A 14,244-nucleotide genomic window follows, 5' to 3' on the forward strand; every position below is an offset into this window, starting at 1 on the left:
TGTTTGTGTGCGCGTTTAAATTATGTTTGTTTACCTTTATTTCACCAGGACGTTGCGCTTAAACCAAAGTTCTTCTAGAAGAGAGACGTATTCGAGGTATAGTAGCAGCACAAATTTAGTATATTATAAATGCAACAAAATACAACTTAGAATGCAAGATACACAACATCAAATCTCCTAGTGCATCTCACAAATGTAGAATGTCGTGAAAAAAGTTGTTTTGCTTCACATTTTTATTAAAAAAAAGTCTATATTTAATACATATAAAGCAGAGTATTTTAAAGTTTTTGCTGTTTTAATTTTAAATATTATGGCTGGTGAAACTCAGAAATTCAGTATCTCAGATTTTTAGAATATTTCATTATGATTTTGAGCAAAAAGTAGTGTGCAAAGGTTTTGAGTCACTTTTCACCTTTCTTTGTATTTTACTTCCAAAAAGCTGTTTTTAAATAACAGTTCTTTGGGTTTTCTAGAGGTCTTCCAAACTTTAAACAAGCATAATTTTAAGAAGAATATTTTTTGTTTTTTGTTTCTTTGTTGAGTCGCTTGACCCTGACCTATGAACCAAGCATTAAAAAGTACCTTGCCAAAGGGAAGAACCAGTGTTGTTTACACATAACAGATGACTCAGCAAATAAACAATTTTAAATGGCATTTTTAGGCATTTTGTTGCTAGCAGCTTGTCACAAAAATCGTTTGTTCAAATTTCTTTAGTTGAATCTATGGAAAATGCCAGAGATAAACTGTGTCAAATTTTGTTATCACTTTGGGATTCACCAACAAGGTGAATCCCAAAGTGCTATGTGCAGAAAACTTGGCATATCTTAGCATGGTGTGCAATGCCTCCCTAAAATATTGAGGAAACTGGACATGTCGAGAACAAAAGAAGTAACAGGCCTAAAAAATGCATCAGAGTGTCTGAGAGTCGTTTGCTTAAAAAAAAAAAAAACAATTAGCAAAGACACAGCACCTCAGAGATGGTAAATGTCGTCTTCCAGTCAATGATTCTTATACAGCACTTTTCTGCTCTAGCACTTAGTGCTTTACACAACATGCACTCATTGACACATGTGCTTTTTTCCTTAACACTTCTGACTTTCCATCTAACAATTACACACATTGATACTTTTATATAAGTAATATCAGAGAGCAACTTGGGGTTCAGTATCTTCCCCAAGGATACTTGGGCATGCAGACCGGAGCAGCCAAGGACTGGACCACAACCCTTCCAGTTAGTAGGTGTCCTGCTCTACCTCTTGAGCTACAGACACCCCTTCTGGGGTGCAGCTGTTCATTCAGCTGTTCCAGTTCACTGAAGCCCGCTCAGAAATGGTCTCATTTCAAGAATGGCTGTCAAGAAGCCATTCTCAATGAGGGGAAAGGGGAGAAAATGCTGTTATATGCCAGATCACATGAGAACTGATCTGAAAATATGAATCCAAATTTAAATGTTTTGGTTCAAATTGTCATCAATATGTACAAAGGAAGTCAGGTAGAGATACAACAGTATCTACAATCATTTGTAAAACATGATGGAGGCGGGATCATCTTGACAGAGTTTAGGCTGTGTTGAAGAATAAATGTGGTCATACTAATTATTGATGTTCAAGCTCATTAGAATTGTACAACCTCCGTTTTTGTCTTAAATGCTGTATTTCCATGTTTGTTTGTACATGTTTCAATAAATCCCAGCACATATTTCCCATTTTCTTAATATAATATAAAAATATAAAAGATCTTAAATATAAAGAAATGAGAGGTGACACTGGAGTTTTGCTTTGTGTCTTTCAGTTTAGTTTATTAGACACAACCACAATCATAGGGAAGACTGCTGATTGACAGTTGTCAAGATGAAAATCCACAACAACCTCCACAAAGAGGTTAGGCCACAGAAGGTCAGTGCTGAAGAGGCTAGCTGTTTGCAGTGTGATGTATTGAAGCGTAATAATAGAAGGTTGCCTGGAAGGGAAAAGTGTGATAGTAACAGAGATGATCGCAGCCCAGAGAGAATTGTCAGGACAAGTCAACTGAAGAGCTTGGGCTTTACAAGGAGTGGACTGAGGCTGTTGTCAGTGCATCAAGCGCTACCACGCACAGACATCTGCAGGAAAGGATATCCAATGTTGCATTCCTAATATCAGGCCATGCCTGAACCAGTGACATCAGCAGCAGCATCTGACCCTGGTGAGGAGAGAAAGAACTGGACTGCTGCCCAGTGGTCCAAAGGTTTCAGATGAAAGTAAGTTTTAAACACAATTTAGAGTCTGGAGGAAGACTGGGACAGAATCCAAGGTGTTTTAAGTCCAGTGTGACATTTCTGCAATCTGTGATGATTAGGGGTGCCGTGTCACCTGCTGGTGGTGGTGATGGTTGGTCAGCTGTGTTTTATCAAGTCCAAAGTCAACACAGCCCTCTACCAAGAGCTTTCAGACCACTTCTTGCTTCCATCTGCTGACAACATTTATGGAGATGATGATTTCCTTTTCCAACTGGACTTAGCACCTGCCCACAGTGCCAAAACTAGTAATAAATGGTGTGGCATGTCTGATTGGGCAGCCAACTTTTCTGACCTGAATCCCACAGAGAATCTATGATTTCTGTTGAGTACTGTGAGTACCGATGATGAGAATCACCCAGCCCAGAAAAACAGAGGATCTCAAGGCTGCTATCAGACCAACACCTCAGCAGTGCTGGAACCTGATCCCCTCCACGCTACGCCTCATTGATGCAGCACTTCATCAAAGAGGTCATAATCAAGTATTGAGCATATAAAATGAGCATGCTTTCCGGAAGTTCTATTCTAAATCCTTTTTTGATCTATCTTAAGAAATATAGCTAAATATCTTGAGCTACAAACCATAATAATCAAATTAAATTTAAAGCAAAAAAGGTTGAAATATTTACATTTACATGCAATAAATATAAAACATATTAAAGTTTATCTTTTAGAAATAAATTAGGAAAAAAGAACTTATTTAGATTCACTAGTAATGCACAAATACCCCTGACAAAAACAATCACCACACTGATTATGATGCCTTTAAATTCACTAATAGATATAAGCAAAACATATCTAAGGTTAGGTCTATTTGAAATCGTGGCATTATGGTGCAGTGGTTGGCACGGTCACCAAACAGCTAGAGGATTCTTGGCTGAGTCTTTTCTGGGTGGAGGGTTCAGGTTTTACCCGGACCTTGTGTGGATTCTCTCTGGCTACTATACCTTCCTCCCACAATCGAGGTGCATGCATGCTAGTTTAATTGGTAATGCTAAACTGTCTGTCCCTCTGTGTTGGCTCTGTAATAGATTAGCGACCTGTAAATGGTGAACCCTGCCATTCGCCCTTCGACGACAGAGACAGGCTGCAGACCCACCGCCGTGACCCCGAATGGAGAGGCTGTTCAGAAAATGAACGGCTGGATGGATTTATGGTTATGAAAATCAACGGATCTTTCTGGAAAGTATTCCATGTCCAAGTAAGAAAACACTGTTTTCCCCAGATCCGTCATGCTTTATATTAAAATGACTTTTATCCTTTTTACGTGACAAAGAAAACTAATCACCTTCAATGTTTATTTTTTAATTAGTTCTATGTAGCTGCCTATAGTGTTTTCACAAGTGTCTGTGTATGTAGTTTCTGGAGGTGTTTCAGACTCAGGTGTTGTATAATTGGTAGATTATACCAAGGACTTCATAGAAAGAGTCCCAAAGCCTCCAATCATAGCCAGGCTCCAACATTATAGGAAACTGATATATATATATATATAGATATATATGTATATATATATATATTCCTCTCCTCGTGCCCTTATAAAAGGAATCAGATATCAAAGTCGATAGAAAAAAATCTATTATCTAAAAAGTCTGACACACTTCTTTGCCCCAGACAGCAAGAAATCTATCATTTATTACACCTCGCGAAAATGAGCTTTTCCCCTTATCATCACTAATTATCGCCATCACTCATGTTAAATTGGTTATAACTTCTTTTTTCTTTTCAGCTTCAAATTTTCAAAACCAGATAAGATGCTCGTGTAATATATGAGATATACTTTCTATTACATAAGAAACTTACTGTAAGCTACATCCCATAGCCTAACGTGCATTACAGCAATATAATTTCCATCGATGTTTTGATCTTAAAGCATGTAAGTTACACTCATGATACACTGTTCTTGTTCATTACCGTGACTTTAACGGAAGAATCTAAACTTAGAAAGATCCTGGAAAGCTCCACACACCTTCTAACCTCACACAGCTCCCTTAAGAGGAGCTCCCTTAATATGCAGGCCTAAATTTAGCCTGCAGATGGTTTCTGGCCTGTTGGGGAAGTGTGTGGGAGTGGAAGGTCCTCAGGTTTAATAAGGAAGCAGTTGTGGTCAGCAGACACACATGAGTCTAAAGTCTGCTCTCTCTAAACACGCTTTGTATTGCACTAAGGTTTTACTTCCCATAGTAGGAGGCTTGTCTCTTTGTAATGTTTTAGACTGTGGAAAGCATGCAGTCAGATCAACAAAGTTGATGTAAAATTGTTTTTCTTAACAAAGGAAATAATCTGTGATCATCCACTTCAGTTGTCTTCTGTCGTCTTTCAGATCTTTTGGCATTGCTGAGCTGGTCAGTGAATTCATTCTTGTCGAGACTGAACCAGATAGTTGATTTGGCCACTTCTGAAGTTGTTGCTCTCTCTGTGGTAGGTTTATTTTAATTTTTCAACCTAATGATGATCTCCATCACTTATATCACTTTGGGTTTCCTGTTAAGAATTCCAGTGAAGAGCTACAAAACACAAGTTTGACACATTATCTTCAAATATTATTTCTGCTTTAATTTACATAAAATATTGGAAGACCAGCGCTCACCTGACCATGACACCACTGTCCATTTACATTTGAGCCTCTGAACATGGGAACTTAAACAGTTAATACAGTGCATTTCTTAGACCCCTTGACCTAAAAATTGTTGTGTCACTTTTGGGCTTAACTCTATGTTTTTATTGTCTTTGCTCAGGCTGGGATCCACCTGTTTGTTTATTTTTCAATTAACAGTAAGCAAAAAGTGGCAATATCTGCGGCCGCAGGTCGTGTGAGGAAGAGAGAGAACCTAATAGCAGATTACGCAGGACAACAGGAACCAGTAAACAAAAACGAGCCATTTATTAAAGTTGATACAAAACAAGGAAAAACCAAAATGAACTGAGAACCTAAAGTGGGAAATACTAAAAATACGAAACTTGAGAGACACAAGGGCAAACGAGTAGACACTCCGACAAGGGACACGGAGAGACTGAGACAATATATACACAAGCTGGGAAACACAGTGGGAACAAATTAGACATAACAAGTAAGAGAAGGAAACTGATCGTAAAACACAAGAGAAAAGGACTATCAAAATAAAACAGGAAACGCACTGAAATGCAGACTAAGACACACAACTTGATGCAGGGAAAGAGTGAGAGGGCACAAGAGAGGGCGAGAGAGAGATGGACAGAGAGCAAGGGACAGAGAGAGAGAGAGCGACACAGCAAGGTAAATAAACAGAGATGAGACTCTGAGGAAAAGACAGAAAGAGGGGAGCGCTAAAGGAAACCGAATAACCTAAAATAACCCTGAATCAGATAAATAGCATAATGAGAAAACTCATAAGAAAAAACTAAACTAGAAAATGTAACCCACTCTTCACGATCAAAGCAATAATAAATTAATAAGATTCACAAAGTCCAGAATACCAAACACTGGGTCAAAGACCTGGAACCATGAAAATAATAGTAGATTTCCCCTGATTTTACATAAAATAGAAATAAAAAATAACAGAATATATTTAAAGACATGATCTGGTTGGACTCTGCTGAATTTACTTTCTGTTACTGTGGTGCAAGCTCCTTCACTCCTGCAGATACTCGTCTTTTGTGTAGAAATTGTGTACTTTCTCAGTCAGTGATTTAATTATATAGCAGGAGGTATTGATCTCCAATTACATAACCACAAATTATTAAAAGTACAAAATACACGAGGAAGCTGAGTCTCTAATTTGGGTTCATTCGAGGGTCTTTAGTAATTGAATACCTCATACAGGATCATTAGTCATGTCACTCATGGGCCACTAAATAGGCCTGACTAGTAAATCAAACAACGTTTCCATTAAGAGCATGTTTTTAGCATCATGATTTGTGTCTGCAGCTCGCGATTTTAGTGATACTGAGCACAGCAGTGTGATCATCCTAGAAAGTGTTTACTAGCAACAGTGTTCCCACACGTCTTCTCCACATACACACAATCCTTGTAAATTTTATACTCACTTCAAACCGACTGTAGTGTACGTAGCCATCAAGAGGCTTTAGATATCTGCCACTTTCTCGCAGTTTACACACAACATGTCCTTTACAGGAAGACGGCGCCTTGTGTGGTGTGACAGGAAATGTGTTTGCATGCCCTGTGTGTGTGTGTCTGTCTGCATGCCTACCTCAAACTTTGTATGTGGTTTTCTCCCACCACATATTGAACTTTGGTTTTATACTTTAGCTCATATTTCTTTTACTGGTGCAGCATAAGCGTACATATGATGGTTTTTATTTTTAAACAAGGACATTTCAATATGGAAGGCATTTTAGATATAAACTCTGATCCATCTAACTGATAGTAATCACAGTAAACAGTAAATGGACTGGTACTTATTTAGCCCGTTTCTACTATAACTGAGCACCCAGTGTTTTTAACTACAAGGCTCATCCACACTTTCATACAAGGACTTTTTTCTCTACCTAAGCACCTTCTTACCCGCTTACACTGCAATGGATGCATAAGGAGCAGCTTGGGGTTCAGTATCTTGCAGAACAACACTACAGGGACAGAGTAGAGTAGCTGGGAATCGAACCATTGACCTTCTGACGGTAGACAACCCGCTTTGTCTCCTGTGCCTAAATGCTGGAATTAACTTTACTTTAGCAATAGAAAATAAAATAATAATAGTGATGATGATGGTTTGGGTAAAATTTAAATGTAAAGTCCAATAATATTGACACTGAAGTTGAAAAATAGTGACAGTGATTTTGTCATTTGAATATTTTTTTTTTACTTGCCTATTTTACTTTTTACTTACTTATATTTTTATTTTTCTGTTGAATGATTAAAGTTTTTAGGAATGATCAGGTCCTATTTCGGTCTCAAGGCCTTCCTCTTTGTCTTGTTTTTAGTAATCAAAAAAGTGACATTCTTAAATGTACATTATTTCATTAAAGTTGCATTTTGTTTTTGTTTTGTTATCATTATTATTATTATTTTTTAATTGAAGAGTTTTCTGTTTAGGGTGGCACGACGGTGCACTGGTTAGCACTGTCACCTCACTGTAAGAAAATCTTGTGTTCAAAGAAAGCTGATGTTGTCTCTGGGTTTTCCCACAGTCTAAAGACATGCATGTTAGGCTAAACGGGGATACTGTGTGAATGTAAGCATGAAGGGTTGTCTGTCTGTCTATGTTGGACCTGTGACAGACTGGCAACGTGTCCAAGATGTACCCAGCCTCTCACCCTATGATAGCCTTTTAATTACAGCAATCCAGCAGGTATTCTTCCTGAAGTCCACAAAACATTTTACACTGTTTCAGTGGACCATAACAACTTTCATAATGTTGCATTTATGTGACAAAAAGGGGATCCACACAAAAGGTTTACTTGAACAATAGATAATTGTTCAAACATAAGCTAACCAAGACATAAAACATCAAATGGGGTGGATGCCAAGTGCAGTGGAAGAGCGAGATTGACCAGTTTTTCTGATCCAGGTGTTATAACCTGGAAAGCCCAGGCGGGTTGCATTTGCTGAGGTCTCCCCTATGCCAGCCACTCACCATTATAAACAGGCCAGGACTTTCATTGAGACAACAGGAGGGCTGTCACAGCAATGACACAACTCTATTAAAATAATTACATCTCTGTTTAATAAAAGGCTGACTCTTGGTCCAGATGGATAACCTTGATATTTTCCTTTTTTTTGTGTAGCTGGCTATTTCGATAATTGATTGGCCTTTTATGTTGTTTTTAAAGTAAAACTGAATTAATGTAAGTTATGAAGTGTGAAGATGTGTGTTTTTGTGCTTTGGATTGTTGGTCAGACAATAAAAGCAATGGATGATGTCACATTTGGTTAAAGGAAATGCATTTTTCACCTGTTTTTGTTTTTACATTTTATACACTATACTAAACAAATAATTGAATATTGGGGGCGTTTCTTCAATAATGATCACTAGTTGCATCTCTAAGCTGAACATATGGGACATTATTGAGGTCTACAGTGTTTTTCATTGGTAGGATTGGCATGTAGCAAAGATACATATCTGTACTTGAACCTGTGGCAGTCAACAGCTAAAAGCTCTAAAGCCATGATATCCCTTTATTTTCATTTTAGCCCCAAATGGCACAAAAACTGCACACAGAGAACTGCCAGCGTCTGCTGATCCAGTCCCTGTTTTTCACCACTAGGTGATGCTAATGCATCGTGAAAGCTGACGCCTGCTGACTTATTGGGGAGGAAAACGGGTTGCAGTCAATTCACGGTGGACTCAAAACGTTTGAGAAACCACACAACCATTTGAAAAGTTTATTTCTACCATACACAAACTGTACAACACAGCGCATATCTTTATTATGAAATATTAAAAGTAATAGGAAGTTTAAATTTACAAACTACCTTAACTGAAAAAAGCATTACATTTTAATGTAAAAGAAAAGAAAAATACAGTACAATTTCATATCATACTAATATCGTTCCACAAAAAAGCATTTCACATTACAAAACATCAAATACTAACAGGGAAAAAAATAAATATTATTCACAAAACTTCCTGAGCAAACAATGTGTGGTATAGGAATTACATATAAGAAGTTACAAAGAAAAAGATCGTTAGATTTAAAGACTGTGATTCAGTTTTTAAAAGATTAAAATTGTTTAAAATGTGTCGAGTATTTGGATAAAACAGGGTCTTGTTTTTCTGTAATTTGGCTCTTCTGCTGTTACATTTTCATCTTCAAAATGTCCTAGGCTACATGTTGTTGATGTCTTTTTGCAGAAATTAAAAGAAATGTATTGCTGAAATGGATAGCTCTTTTTTTTTTTTATTATCTGGGGATTAACCAGCCGGTCCTTTTCTTTTATCAAAGGTCAGTATGGGCAACTAAAAACACAAAATAACTCATATACAAAAGTGCAATTGATGCAAACAAACAACTGATTAGCCAACAACTATCATTTTTCTATATTTTTTTTATTTTTTTTGCTTGTAATGATTGAAACTAAAATGCAGGTTGCAGTGGTCGTCAGCTCGGTTTTGAAATAGCTACTATTCAAATCTGCCCAAGGATGTTCAAACTGTAAGACTGGCTGAAATGTTAAGGCCTTTAAGCAGATAAGAGATATCCACTCCTTCTTATTTGCCCCCTCTCTGCGCTATCAAAGAAAACAAAACAAAACAAATTAACACCAGACTTTCAATCTCAGTCATGATATTTCAAAACCTGACTCTGAGATTACAGCTACTGAGACAACGGCTTTCAAACAGTCATCAGGAACGTTTCCGCCTATGAAAATAATTGTACTGTATATTAAATCAGACACCATTCACATAATACTGTCCTACCACAAAACATAGTACTTGTATATTTTTATGGATTCATATACATTTAGGCACATACTATATGCACACTAAAAGTGTGCACAGAAGGCAGTTTAATATCTATATTTTTTTGTTTTGTTTTTTAAAAAAAAGAAAGACATCTTGACAAAGTGATCGTTTTGATTTTTGTTGCACTCTTTTTGTGGTCACACTATGCAAAGCAGTATCCGACATTCAGTTCACAGAATGATGTTGCATTTTTGCTCAGTGTCACCTCCTCATTGCATTCAGCTGTTATTGGTTGAGTAGAAAAAGGTACAGTACATTTGCATTGCAATTTCTTTTTTTTCTTTTAAATCTTGGTGTTCACTTTGTCTTACCATACATTCAGTCTCCAATAAGGAAAGAAAGCAATGCTTAAAAACATTGATGCTTAGTAGTTTTGGTAGGTTTTCACTTTGAAGGGAGATTCAACTTATGTTCTAATAATAATAATAATAATGATAATAATAATAATACTAACAATAATATAGGTTTTTCAACACTAGGTGGCGAAAGTATGCCATGAAATTGGAATGTGCTTCTATGTAATTTACAATGTGCAGAAAGTCAAACTGATTTCTCAAATATTACGCATTTACAGTTTTTAGAAATAAATAAAAATCGAGGAAATAAATACACTGATGAACAAATATAGTAATAAATAGCAATAATATAAGAGTGACATGAACACATACAGATTAAAATCAAGCAAACCATACAAAATAATTAAGTGCAAGAGGGGTTAAAAAAAAAACAAATCTCACCAGGATAAACATATCGAGTGAATGCAGAAACAGTAGAAGCATTACAAATCTGGCTGGTAATTTTCTCAGTGCAGTGTATTTACCGGAAAATGCCAAACACATTTCCGAAAGCCTTGTCTTATACATGCAGCCAAGCCAGCACTCTTCAGTAAAATAGAGCTATCTAGTGTCATTATCCCAAGTCAAAGAAACCTCTTGGTAGCTCCACAGCTTAAACATGGATGCCCTTAATAGCCTGTTTGATATTATCCAAGAGGGCCTTGCACTCTGGAGAGTATTCATGCTCCGAGTTGTTGTACATATCAGTTAATGTGTTCACATAGGCTTCAAAATTATGCTCACTGATGGGCCCCTGCAACAAAAACATGTTTGACTATTAGTGAAAACAGCACAGCAGAAATGACAATTTCAGGAAAATGATTATTTATTTTTTTCTGGACAGGTTAAACACTGTGAGCTGGAGTGGATACTGTGGTCAAGGCTTACTGTACCATTTGAGGCAGCTGAATGTCTGTTAGACTGTTAATAAGAGCTTGGCTTAGGTGAGCCAGCTCCTTCAGTAGGCTATCGTTGTGCTGTTCGATCATCTTGTTTTCCTCTTCAATTGTCTTCAGGTTACATTCCATAGAGGAGATCTGCTTTCGGGTACAAAACAACAGGGATCTCATCAAATTGAGCGGGCAAAGATCTCGCGCCTTTATTTTAACCAATGATTTTTGTGAGAGTAAATACTTACCTGGGTTTGGAGCTGCATCATGTCTGCTTCTATTTTCATGTTGGATTCGTTCAGTTCTTTTATTTCATGATCCAGATGTTGAATATCATCTTTGTTTTCAACACCTGGGTTAGAGGAGATAGTCTAATTTATCATGTTCCAGCAGAGATCACAGATTTTTTTATTTTATTCATTCACTGGGTTTTTTTGTACCAGTATATGTGTCACTAATAGAAAAAAACTTGCCATGCCACACAAAATGTCAGAGTAGCTTACCACTGCTGGCTTTAAATTTGATAGTCATCATCTCTTCCTCGGAGTACTTTTTCTTGATATTTTGTGCGTTCAGCGGGCAACCGGACAAACTAGTTCAGCAGGCCATAAATGACAATTTTAGACAGGAGAAAATCACCGAAACTACTAAACTTTAACATCTTCAAGACTGTGGATAGAGTAAGACTGCAACATGTCGACTAGCGGTATTGTTTAGAGATAAAATGGAGGACAGGCGGCCTCACCTTCTGTGAGTGGCAAACACATTATTGGCATGTCCAAGGCCATTGCAGCCAGGCAAGGGACAATGGGGCAGTTCCTGTTTATTGGACTTCCAGGCAAAGGGCATCCCATTGATGGACGACTCCTTCTGTCTTTTGGCAGCGAGTGGACAACTGCCTGCACTGCGGTGGGATGTGTATTTTCCCGATATATGGCCCTGTCCGTCACATCCAATTACCGGACACCTACCGTAGTGACAAACAAAGAGGATGAGGCGCTGAAAACATGCATACACTACGGAAAAATCTAACTAGCTTGCATTTAATAACATTCGTTATTTTTTGTGCTACCCACTGAACAAAATCCATCCAGCTGCGCAAAAACAACAGCAACTGCTTTATTGTCAAACTGCAAAAAAAAAAATAAAAAAAATCTCTGGGACCATTAAAATAAAAAAAAAATCTCTTTCAATAACTAGACCGGAAGATTTGTTAACCATTAAGTTGATTAATCCATCTAAATGCTGATTAAAAAATGAAGTCGCCAAAAACTAGAGATGGACTATGAAAAATCACATTAACTGTAAGTAACTAATCCTCTAAACTTGAGTTTGAATGGGCCCTCTGTTCACTGTATACATTTCCAGGTGGATGGTATTTGTGTTTGAAAACATAAGCACAACTCACATTGAATATCATTAAGAGTTTGTCAGTTGCATTTTCAGGCCTGTTTTCTGCAGGTCAGTAATGGAGTGACATGAATTACAGATAATTGTCATGTATCCCCTCATGCGAAAGAATGTAATTTGGAGGTGGCTAACCCTTTCCCTTATTGATAAAGGTGAAAGGTCACCTGAGATGATACAAATGGCACACATGCTGTGGAGTGCTGCTGCAAAAAGCCTGTTTCAGCATTTTGTTACTCAACAGCAAAGCAGCACTTAGAGGACAAAACAACACCGGTCCCATTACTTACATCTACCACAGGTAGGTAGCTTGATGCAAGGCACCCGGACAATGGAGGCATGCCATATGGCCCACTATTTACAATAATCTAGGGACATTTGCTACCCTCCCCCTTTCTCTTCCTTTCTCTCTTAATGTGTATGAGATCTATTCCAGTTTAATTCCTAAGCTCGTGCCCTTGCATTAGTAATTAAAAAAAAAAAAAAAAAAAAATCAGTGTCCAGATGTATAAGTAAACAAGGGCTCATATATCAGACTTTGGATTTAAGCTGCAAATCAATTCCATTATATTTTTTTTCCAATAACACTTTAACAGACAACAGTGATTAAGCTCCAAATGAGTGCAATGCCATCACAGCCGGCAATTCAACATTTTCTTAATATACTATAATTATAAAGAAAGCACTCTGTGAAGAGTGATAAGCCAGATATCCCATTCAGAAAATAGAAAAAAATTCCAAAACCCTTGTTGAATTCTTGCGGAAAAAAACATGTTACTAATCCTTTGAAAATAATTCACTAATGTTAGGACAAGAGAAGTATTATTTTCTTTGTTTAACTTAATGGCCTCCAGGTACTATACCCCCGGGCACAAAAGCATGACGCATTTTCCCAATGTTTTCTGTTGTTTTATTTTTAAAACAGAAAAAAAAGCAAACAAAAAACAAACAAACATGACAGCATAGGATGAGCAAAAAAGAAAAAAGAAAGAAAGAAAAAAAAATCGTACTTAAGCTCTTGCTCATCTTTGTCATCCTTGTTTGGTGTGAGCTTCAAACCTCCTTTTCTGGCACGTGGACATCCTGACAAGCTGAAAATGGTTGGAGACAGTGAGTTAACTTGAAAGAATCTATTCATGAGGTACAATAAAGGCTGGAATTGTACAGGCAGCCGTGAGGTTTAGGAAGTTGCAATTTTTTCATGTTTTTTTAAAAAAAATAAATGATAAGTTTTACTGCATTAGCACATATGTAGCTGAAATGTGCCTATAGATGGATAGACAGATAAAAAGGCAGTCAAATGAATCGAGAAAAACAAGAAATCAAAAAGTGCAGCGTGTTTTTAAAGTGAGACTTTCACCATCTGTTTGAATGCCATGCATCTGACAAATGTATTTCATGCTCAGTTGTGATGATTTCTCTCAGCTACCTTCTGTGCGAAGCATAGTTCCCAGTCACATGTCCAGATCCATCACAACCAGGTGTTGGGCACCTGCAGGTTGAGAGACACAGAGACCAGGTGCTTTTTACAGCAAAAGACTGGGAGCAGAGCTGGGGATTCATGCTAATATGCAGAAAAGTAGCACAAATAGAAAACAACTTCATGTTGAGTAAATGGAAATCATGCATAATGTGAAGTGAAAAGGGAAAGGAAAAGGAAAGGAAGGAAAACAAGATGACCCAAGCTGAAGCAAAAACAAGCTGCCTAGTTTAATGTGAAAAATCCTTTAGCAACAATAACAGTTTTCAGAACACATACTTTAGTTCCTGAGAGTTGGCTGCCATCAGTGATTTGAGTGTTTTGTCAGCGAGGGGACATCCAGACACACTAGAGAGGATAAAGAGCTAACAGTCATTTTAATTCACTCTTTGATCACGACTGAATTAAATAATCTTAATACAATGCACTGCATATTTATACAAAAGTACTTTAAAAA

At 37.2% G+C, this 14,244-nt stretch overlaps 1 protein-coding gene and 1 long non-coding RNA gene across 7 annotated transcripts in view; one reads left to right on the top strand and one right to left on the bottom strand.

The window, feature by feature from the left end:
• Positions 1 to 7: 7 nt before the first annotated feature.
• Positions 8 to 6,996, top strand: LOC102298998. Its single transcript, XR_315217.2, has 3 exons — positions 8 to 96; positions 3,307 to 3,476; positions 4,596 to 6,996. It is a non-coding gene; the product is annotated as an uncharacterized LOC102298998 (long non-coding RNA).
• Positions 6,997 to 7,347: 351 nt separating this feature from the next.
• st18 (ST18 C2H2C-type zinc finger transcription factor) overlaps positions 7,348 to 14,244 on the bottom strand; it is a 42,324-nt gene continuing 35,427 nt past the window's right edge. For 2 of the 6 annotated variants that reach the window (XM_042219718.1, XM_005912604.3), the window contains exons 16-23: positions 14,067 to 14,135; positions 13,737 to 13,799; positions 13,318 to 13,398; positions 11,646 to 11,867; positions 11,404 to 11,492; positions 11,149 to 11,252; positions 10,904 to 11,047; positions 7,348 to 10,764 (exon numbers count right to left, since the gene is read on the bottom strand). In XM_042219718.1, the coding sequence (XP_042075652.1) occupies positions 10,624 to 10,764; positions 10,904 to 11,047; positions 11,149 to 11,252; positions 11,404 to 11,492; positions 11,646 to 11,867; positions 13,318 to 13,398; positions 13,737 to 13,799; positions 14,067 to 14,135 (913 nt within the window). In that variant the 3' untranslated portion in view covers positions 7,348 to 10,623. Of the gene's footprint in view, positions 10,765 to 10,903; positions 11,051 to 11,148; positions 11,253 to 11,403; positions 11,493 to 11,645; positions 11,868 to 13,317; positions 13,399 to 13,736; positions 13,800 to 14,066; positions 14,136 to 14,244 lie in introns of all 6 variants that reach the window. The other 4 variants (XM_005912605.3, XM_005912606.3, XM_042219712.1 and 1 more) reach the window with 3 other exon arrangements.

The sequence above is a fragment of the Haplochromis burtoni genome, unplaced genomic scaffold, assembly GCF_018398535.1.
Source record: "Haplochromis burtoni strain Fernald_Lab_line unplaced genomic scaffold, NCSU_Asbu1 Contig_3, whole genome shotgun sequence".
Taxonomy (NCBI): Eukaryota; Metazoa; Chordata; class Actinopteri; order Cichliformes; family Cichlidae; genus Haplochromis; species Haplochromis burtoni.